The sequence below is a fragment of the Botryllus schlosseri genome, chromosome 16 (genome assembly GCF_051294905.1).
Source record: "Botryllus schlosseri isolate E-star chromosome 16, Bs_hap1, whole genome shotgun sequence".
In the NCBI taxonomy this organism is placed as follows: Eukaryota; Metazoa; Chordata; class Ascidiacea; order Stolidobranchia; family Styelidae; genus Botryllus; species Botryllus schlosseri.
Genome location: NC_137251.1, coordinates 17,339,284 through 17,348,838, shown reverse-complemented (window position 1 = coordinate 17,348,838; position 9,555 = coordinate 17,339,284). Strand labels below are relative to the sequence as shown.

General features: G+C 39.4%; 1 protein-coding gene across 1 annotated transcript; it reads left to right on the top strand.

Annotated features, from left to right (window-relative positions):
* Positions 1 to 3,132: 3,132 nt before the first annotated feature.
* LOC145459101 (uncharacterized) lies at positions 3,133 to 7,402 on the top strand. The gene is made up of 3 exons (XM_080337704.1): positions 3,133 to 3,473; positions 4,962 to 5,108; positions 6,237 to 7,402. Exons 1-3 carry the CDS (start codon positions 3,272 to 3,274, stop codon positions 6,458 to 6,460), a joined length of 573 nt encoding a protein of 190 aa, XP_080193830.1. The 5' UTR covers positions 3,133 to 3,271; the 3' UTR covers positions 6,461 to 7,402.
* Positions 7,403 to 9,555: the final 2,153 nt, after the last annotated feature.

Below are 9,555 nucleotides of genomic sequence, written 5' to 3'. Positions count from 1 at the left end.
CACGCATAGATTTTACAATTACTTCCATTATGGCAGCGTCACAGATGTAGGCTATACCACGTAGTAAGTTATGTGTGTCAGATACCGATATATAAACGGAAACTATGGGGTACTTGGATATTAATTTGGATCAGTTTCAAGATATCTATTAAAAGTTGTGATACGTCTGTTAACATATAAAGTTGTTTTGAAATCTATACTAGTTGCTGAAGATTAACTCCTGACGAGCGTCACCAAATATATTCGGGTTTATTTCAACATGAATATATTACACGAAAGACATCGGGTTGAAGAAAAATCGTTGGATAGTATTACCTCTTCGATAACGCTTTAGACATCAAGATTGTAAAAATTATTTTTACATTTTGCTGCAGGTTTAACGCATTCAGCCTTTGATAGGTATACCTAAGTATACATCGAATTTGGGGTATTTTGGTATAAACTCGTCAGAACTTATGTTTAGCGCGGAGTCGGCGGTTCAACATCCCGCTCGCTAATTAAAAGGATAATCGACTCCATTTTCCTAAAAAAGGATTCAAACTTTCTCCCAGCTGTGTATTTCGAGGCGTAATCCTTATTTTAAGGCGTGATTTCAGGGAAAATCGTATTTATTAGTCGTATGTTACTTTTTATAATCTGACCCAACACAGAACCGTGAGTGTGATACGCCGCGGTGCATTGAGGTCAAGGTCCCATCAGTCTCAATATTATCGTCTGTGAGACATATCTCGGCATTTTACGATACTTCGAATGTGAACTATTCTAAATTTCCGCGCAGGCTTTGAAGTCTAAGCCAACATTGACAGTTGATTTCAGGAAACATATTCTAAAACTATTTCAATCGTAAACGTGCGATGGCCGAGGCTATATAGGCCGAGAACGGTCTGTGCTATTTTGCCTCGTGGCACACCGCACAGATCTCAATAAACTGTGATGAAAATGAGGGTGCAATGTTACAATTCCTGGAAAACTATCGGGCCAAGTCCGCATGCCTGGGGATCTAAAGCAACATTCACAAATTTATCACAAACGAGGATCGTTTACGAGAATGCGGTCGCTTTATACGCGCTAAATTACCCGACCGGCAAAATCAAATTTCACGCCGATACGGAAAGACTACATTTAGATCATATCTTCATATTGAAATAAGCCCAAATATTTTCGGATGACACTCGTCAGCGACTAGTATAGAACCGAAAAGAACATTGTATGTATAATGTATATTCAATGTTCTATACAGTGTATATATATACAATGTTATCTTCAACTCTCTACCAGTTGCTGACTATCACCCCTGACTAGTGTCAGCCGAACATATTCGGATTCATTTCAACATGTACGTACATATTATTTAATTGTATATATTGAAGTTCTGTAGATCCGAGAATCTCTTCAGAAAGCCTACGGGTAAGAATCACGATCCGACGGTCAACTAGTGCAGTAATAGGTCGATTTGCGGTTCGGATGGTACAATGACATGAGTGTTTTCCAGATCTTGACCGAAATCTGTGTTTCAGAAAACCTCAACAGATGCACAATTTCGTTTGCCTACTGCTGAGTTGCTGACGATTTCCCCTGAGGAGTGTCAGCCGAAAACATTCGGGCTTATTTCTATGTGAATATACTATTCAATTTTATGTTGAAGTTCTGTACCTATCCAAGAAGCTCTTTAAATAAGTTTTAAGGGTTGCATCATCGTTTTAACAGCAAGTTGTAGGGCCATGTCGTTGTGTGTGTGACTCTGACTCTGTAAGTGCGTTTGAGCGTGTATGTCCGATTGTCCGTGTGACTGTTTGTATGTACGTTAAATGAACTTTGAAAAGACTCTTGGATGTACCGAACGCCAGTATACAAGTAAATAATATGAATATATGAATATAATATATTGTATGAATATATATTATTCAATTGGGATTGAGCTTTGGAAGCAAGGTATGACTTCGCAAAATAAGTTCCGTGTTGATCTCCTGCAGGTAAATGACTGCCAATTGGATTACCCGATCTCGATTGCGCGTTTGCAAATTTATTTTCCTGGCCTGATCTACTTAGTGATATGTCGATTAATCTCAAGATTGTACCCTTGTTAAAAGTTATCAGACGGAAGTAACTATTTGTTTTCCTTCAATTCCTGAATAATGATGCTGTATCGCGCGATCGTTCCCGTAAGTTACAACAGTAAATAGCTTGAGGGATAAGATTATAGACTGAAATAAAAAGGCCATTGAAAATGATTAAGTCGAAATTATAAAGATAACCATCGAAACCGCTCAATGCCTAAAATAGATTAGAGAGACGAAAACGCGGAAAAAACGTGCTCGGAGAGATTTTTTATCAAAGTAAAGATAGATCTAACTTATATTGAAGGTTACGCTGACGCGAGTAAGGTTAGCAAAGATTGTGTCGAAGTGAAAAGTAGTCTGAATGAGACGGAGCGAATGAGCTTTGGAATAAGCGACTCTATCAAAGTGTATAAGATCTGAAATTGAAGCAGTAACTCACTCTCCAAATTAAAATAAATGTTAGTTCAACTTGATAACACACGTCGCTTCTTTGTTAGCACTAGCATGAAGTCTTCCCGTATCATATTTAATCTGGCGTCAATTATACGATACTTGTACGTCACGTGTTGGATAATGAAGAAAATTTTGTGGAAATTGCACGGAGTTATCGGGATAGAATTCTTTCGTGAAAAAGGATCGAACGTATATTTTTTAAATTATGGGAAACGTGTGAAATATGAGGAGGAAATCACACTAGGAATGTTACATGATAGCCATAACAACTTGCCTTTGGGCGATTCGCTCGACTAAAAGTCAAACAATCGACTCTTTTAATATTGAACGTGTATTACTCCCGACCCTTAAACAAGGAAAATTGAAGCGCACATTATATAGTCAGGCAAAGTCACAGTTGACAACAGGTTTATTATGCATATCGTATATAGTCTATATAGGCATGATGTATATTAGAGTATATATATAAATGATATATTCATATTGAAAAAATCCGAACGTACTCGGCTGACACTCGTCAGATGTCGGCCGTAAATACGCGGGTTCATTTCAATATGAATATAATAGTAAATTGTATATGGAAGGTCTGTGTCCACCAGACTCTCTTAGAGTATATTTGAAGACAGTATATATCAAAAGTGGTAAAGCTTTGCGACTGATGTAACGCATTCAGAGTTCCAGCGGCATATTGGTGACTAAATTGAGCTTCTACTTTCCAGAATTTCCGTAACGATATCACTATATACTATATCTATCATATGTTCTCCACGGCAAAGAAATTAGTTGGTGAAAAGATGAGCAAAATTGTTGGAATCTTGCCTTTGTTGACCAATTTGGTCGCTGGTACTTTGACGGTCGTCGCATTGGCGTCGTCTGCCTGGTTTCTCCAAGACGGGTGGAGCTACGGCCTCTTCCAAAAATGTATCGTTTCGAATGAAAAAAGAAAGTGCACCGATCTCAGTAAGTCAAATTACCATTACGTACTTTCAGAGTCGACGGAAAATGTGTATTTCGAAGCGGTTGCATAGGAGAATCGGTTCAAAGAATTGCATGTTCGCGACATAGACAAATGCCCATCAAAAATCACGCCTATATCTCGCGTTTTGGAACAGTTTCAAGTGCCATAATGTTTGATGGATGTATAACTCTCTATCGAATGACGTTGCAAACTCTCAGCGTATATTTATAGTATCATTAAGGTATCTAATCGCGTTTGCGGGCTTATAAAGCGCTAATATACCAGAATTAATACCAAAAACGCACTGATAACTTTCTAAAAATAATGACGTTGGTTTGTGTCGTACTGCGAAGTTAGCGCGCAAATTACCTTGACGAGCATCGAATGTCAACAATTAAACGCCTTCAAGTGGAATTTGCGAGCTATAATTACTGTTCGGTCGCAAATTTCCGTGTTTTAGTACCGCTAACATAAATATACATTGAACTTCTGCGATAAAGAACCATTTCGGACGCAAATTTTATACACATCAAGTACAAAATACAGCATATCGTTTTTCAAATGAAGCTGTGAAGTTAAATCGGAAAACACCTCCCTAATGTAATCACGGATACGGTGGACATAGCGTGATGAAGTAGAAATATAAATGGTCGTAACTTAACGAGACCTATGTACAGTGCACGTCATTTCGTTTATAGAGGGGATTTCGAAAGTCGGTATGGATTTTCTATGCGCTTGATGCGATGCATGAGCACTGCAGATTACATAATCACGTTTTAATTTGTTCGTGATAGCGCCGACTCATGTCTATTGCCATCACCAGCGTGCGTTTTACTATAGATGTTCTTGTACGGTTCCCGGTCGAATTTGTATGCTGAACCTATAACGGTGATCGTGCGCATGCCATTCATCAAAGTGTAGTCGGTTTACATTTCACATTTCATCCCCGCGCTATGATACAAGTCTTCTACTACTCAGGACTATTAAGCTATTCGAGGGAAAACTGTAACCTTTATTTAAAATCTCGATGATTTCAGGAATAAATTTATTTTCAGACATTGACATTCATTCGTTCGCACATTACGTAGTTTCCAGACTTCAATGATTTCGACGGAGTCGTAAATAGGAAAATGTCGATGCTATACTTGAAATAGTCAGACTATAAAAGAATCGAACTTCAGTGGTAGATAAATCCACTTGTGTATCCTCATGTGTTCACCTCGCATTTATATGTATGTAGGAGACTCTTGGAGGTGTTCAACTTTACAATCGCTATGTAATTGAATAGTACATTCATACTTAACTAAAACAGTATGTTTTCGGCTGTTCTTTTCAATTCTCTACTATAGTCGCTGGCGTTTAGCCCTGACGAGTGTCAGCCGAAAATATTCAGGTTTAGTTCAATATCAAGTGTATACAAATATATTGTCGTTATATTTACAATTTCGCAATCGCAATATCTCCTCATCAGTCTATTTCGATTATTTCAGATATCACCGTGCAAGACAGGGCAGCTTCTATATGTCTTCTTGTGGCGGTCGCCATGCATTTCGCGGCGTCCGTGATCACCTGTCTCGGCTATTCAGAGCGTAGGAAAAACAATTTCAAAATCGCGACCGCCTTCAGTTTCATAGCAGGTGAGAATTAACGGTATTATATAAGTTAACTTTGATAACTCGCTATACTTCTCTATCGTTTCCTTGCGTAATTCCAACCAGATCGAGCTCATTATAACTACAGTAGTTGTCAGCCTTTCGACAAGTAAAATTTTAAAATAGATTATAATATAATCATGCGTACCTGTGAACTTTCAAAAATTAAAATCAATCCAGCATGTAATTACTGCAAAAGTATGCATCTTAAAATTATATATATGAATTAGAAATTCAATCCAACGTGAAAATTGATATTACAACTGTTAGGCTACACCTGTCAGGCGAAATCCTGTTAAAACCGCCGACTCGATTTTCACAGTTGGGTCTATTTTGAACTAAAAGCGACTTTCCAGCTTGCTAGATTCTATCATGCGATCAAATGTCGCTAAATTGGACTTTCGAATTTCGTCAAATTTTGTTTAAAATGTCTTCTCGGCTTACTGATATTAAGTGGGTTGTGATGCGCTTTGAAACGGTTTAGTATGCAACACTTGCAGAATCGTGACGCAGAATAAGTCCAAAGAAGTCTTGGAAAACTAGATAATTCTAGTTGTATAATTAGCCTACTTTGAGCGAAATTCTAATCTAATTTGTGAAATATTTCTTTGTTCTAATTCTAATCTAATTTGTGAAATGTTTCCTTGCTCTCATATTAAATTTATTCTAATTTCTAAGTTTGATATGAACTGAACTTGGAAAAATATTCAAGTTTTCGCGTATTGAGTAATTCTAATCTAATTTGGAAAAATTGTGCGTAGCTATAATTTTAATCTAACTTGGTAAAAACTGTGTTGCTATAATTCTAATTCTAATCCAATTTGGAAGAGCTTTATATATTCTAGTTGTCACTGTCCGGTCCAAAAGCACAACCTGAGTTCTATCACCTCTGAAATCGCACTGTAAAACGTTCTAAATCAGTCTAAAATTCGGTGCTTGACCTCTCTAATTATTTGGCAAGCTTTCAACTCCCTACATTCTTTCCTTGAGAATAAAATTTAATTATATTTGGTTAAGAACCACGGTATTATACATTATACTAAAGTGCGTGATAGTGCTGACCATGAACTCACCTCAACCTACCACTTTAATTATTATTATCTTTTCGCATAGGTTTGGTGTCTCTATCGGGAACGACCACGTACGCGGTACTCAGCGTCTCGACGAAAGGATACCATCTTCAATACAGCGTGTATGTGGCCGTGGCAGCTATAGCGTGGTCTTTCATAGCGACCGTGGCTTCCGCCGCGGCGATTTCAAGGATAGAGTTGATTCCGAAGAGCTCTAAGACCAAAGCGGCTGAAGAGAGCGTCACTGATGTCACCACGTTAACGTAACGTTGCCAGCGTAACGTTTTGATACATCGGGATGATCTTCAAAATATCAAGCATCAAGTCAAGTATCCAATCCGTTTGCAACGCAAAAGAAGCGGGAATCGGATCTGCTTTACTCGATGTGACAAGAGTGAAACATCTGTAGACTTCTTACGAAGAAGCGTGGAATCGATTGGGAAGATATTCGCACCGCAGAGCTAACACGCCTCGTCTATTTGCTGGTTACTGAACATGAACATGAACAAGCGAACGTGGTATATGCTGTGTGGATCAGACTTGCACAACTGGATAAACCTAGTTGTTTAATAAGAGCGAAATGCCGGTAACCTAATTTGCGTGATGTTCTATGCTCGAATTTTAATTATAATCTTATTTCTGGTTTTTCCGAAAATGTTACAGGAGAACCGCATTGTGCGAAACAAGCCAAGCTTGGTTTACAACCGATTAATTTTTGTTCTTTCCATCTATCATTCGGAATGCAATTCAATTTCCTAGTTTTTGCGAATTCAGCAATTCTAATTCTAATATAACTTGGTAAAGCTGGAAACCTTCTAGTTGGCCGTATCTGGACTGTAGATGTGATTATCGGTTTAGATGTAATGTTTTTCAAATTGAAATGCTCGATCTGATGCAATATGGCACTGCATGCTGTGTTCATGAATTCGCCGGCATCGCATATTTAACAACATTCCCCGAACTCAACGACATAACTGAACGGTTATTGTTTTCATCGTGACACATGCTTATGATATAATATAATATATAGAGTTCCACTTCTACAAATATGCAATAATTTTCATGCTACTATAGTTTTGCGCTACACCATGTAGACTACAAATATCTTATGTTTCGGAATTTGCTACGTTAGTATGTTCGCAGGTCGAATATGTAACGTACCGGGTTGTGGAAATAAATGACGCAAAAAAAGTCGAATAATCCGTGTTAATATGTAGGGATGACATATATCAGGGGTCGCCAACTCAAATCGGGTCGCGGGCCACTTTTCAAATTTCGCAGCGGCCCCGGGCCGCATGAATTCAATATCGGTATAAACTAGGCAACCATCGTTTTGAAACTCTACGGCAGTACAACGCCGTGCTACTTAATTTAGGCAATGGGCGTAGTGACCACAAAAGAAGAAATATATTATCAAAGGAATACAAATACAACAAAAAATCAGTATCATTCATTTCATTTTATTTTGAAGTCGGAGCTGTGCACGATACTGGAAACGCTTTGCAGCGAATAAGGCCTCGATATTGGGGCTAGCGAGATACGTTACTAGCTGAAATACCATCTCCACGTAAAGTTTGATATTGTGGGGAAGCCCTAAGCCAGTGGTTCTCAAACATTTTTAGACACCCCCCCCCCCCTTAGTGATACTGAAAACTTTCGCTCCCCCCTTATCGTCATATCACAAAATGCAACCAGAATGCTAGCAATCCCAACGGATAGTTTGATGGCATTGAAGGTTATGACTGTTGATATACACAAAATACACGGACCATACACAAAATATAAATTTGATGTAAATCGCTCGGAGCGCGAAAAATTTTTCAGTTGACCGCAGCTCCGCGCCCTCTTCAGATGCTTTCACACCCGCACAAGAGGGGCACGCAGCACAGTGAACCACTGCCGTATGCCGTTTTATAGGCGTCTCGATCTTGGCAGTGTTTTGGCCATTGCACGTCAAGGCAATATGCCCAGCCCATTCATTCCAGCAGATTATTCTTCCTCGATGGAATGCTGTTGCCATCTCCAAAGCCGTTTTAGCTAGTGACGAATAGTAATGTTGGGCACAGGAGAATAAGCTAAGCTATAGCTTATTTCGAAACAACAACAACAACAACAATACTTGAAACTGCATTTTAAAATCGTTTTCTCAGTTTTCTTCTGAAATCTCAAATCACGTCGCGGGCCGCAAAAAACGACCTCGCGGGCTACATGCGGCCCGCGGGCCGCGTGTTGGTGACCCCTGATATATATAGGATCAGTGTAAGAAGTTATGCCTCTGGAAAAATGTTGAATCTACAGTTGTTATCACCGAGTCGAAATATTGCCAGAGGGATATGTCGGGGGAGATAGCGTAGTGGTGAGCGTCGGCGATTATTCTGGGCTCCTCATCCTCCGTGTCACTGTTGTTACGGCAACAAAAGAGCAAGAAATACATTCTAAAAAGGACCGACGAAGAAAGAATAACATCGACGGAGACTGTCACATCGGGTGGAGGTGGTCGAGGCGGATGTCAGTTCAAGCGACCCCAACTGGTGAGTCGTTCGGCATCCCCCTATCTGTTCATTACATCGCATTGTACATTGTGTACGTGTATTGGATAGACGAAAATATATTTTTACGATTGATTGGATCACATGTTTGCCTCGGAATTATCTTCACAAGCACACAGTAGTGCGGTGAAGGCTTTCACGATTGAGATGCACTCAAGGTCGTAAGCTACGTATTTGCGGCAGCGTCGTCTGTTAGACGTAACATAACTTCTCCCGTGCAGTTTATCAAGACAATTTCGGGATGAACAGTATAGCAATAAATGCTATCATTGAGCGTGACTCGTGACATTCCACATGACTTGATTCAGGTCACGTTTATCAGAGCCGATATTTGAAAAATAGAGCCAGAAACTGTCATTCATATGTTTAGGATAAACATCTCAAGAGCGAGAAAGACGAGTATATTATGAATGCGAGGTCGCCGATATCTCCCAAGAGTGTCACAGAAGTGAGCTAAGTCTGTCCTGAAGTCGATGATACATAGTGAACACTCTATGACTTGACACGGGCTCGAGTCTTAATACTATGACCCGCATTCGATCCGTTTGCTCCCTCACCTGGACACGGACCTGACTCAGTAGTGAGTTGAAAATGACTCGAATTGACTCGAGTCAAAACTGTATAGGTAAAATTGACGTGTGACTGGGAACCTAGCGACTTCGTTACAATCTTGGTTCAGCTACATACCGTGAGAGTGCTTCCAATCAACGCCAAATGCTCGACGGATATTGTAACTTAATGTCATAGCAAAACAGCCATCCCTAAAACTGAGATACAGCCATCTCATAATTCAAACATATATCCAACGACTCG

Excerpts from the sequence above, each read along its gene's own strand:
- LOC145459101 (XM_080337704.1), top strand. The coding sequence starts at position 3,272 with ATGTTCTCCACGGCAAAGAAATTAGTTGGTGAAAAGATGAGCAAAATT. Across the intron at positions 3,474-4,961 it reads AAGAAAGTGCACCGATCTCA|ATATCACCGTGCAAGACAGG; the intron begins GTAAGTCAAATT and ends CGATTATTTCAG. Across the intron at positions 5,109-6,236 it reads CGCCTTCAGTTTCATAGCAG|GTTTGGTGTCTCTATCGGGA; the intron begins GTGAGAATTAAC and ends CTTTTCGCATAG.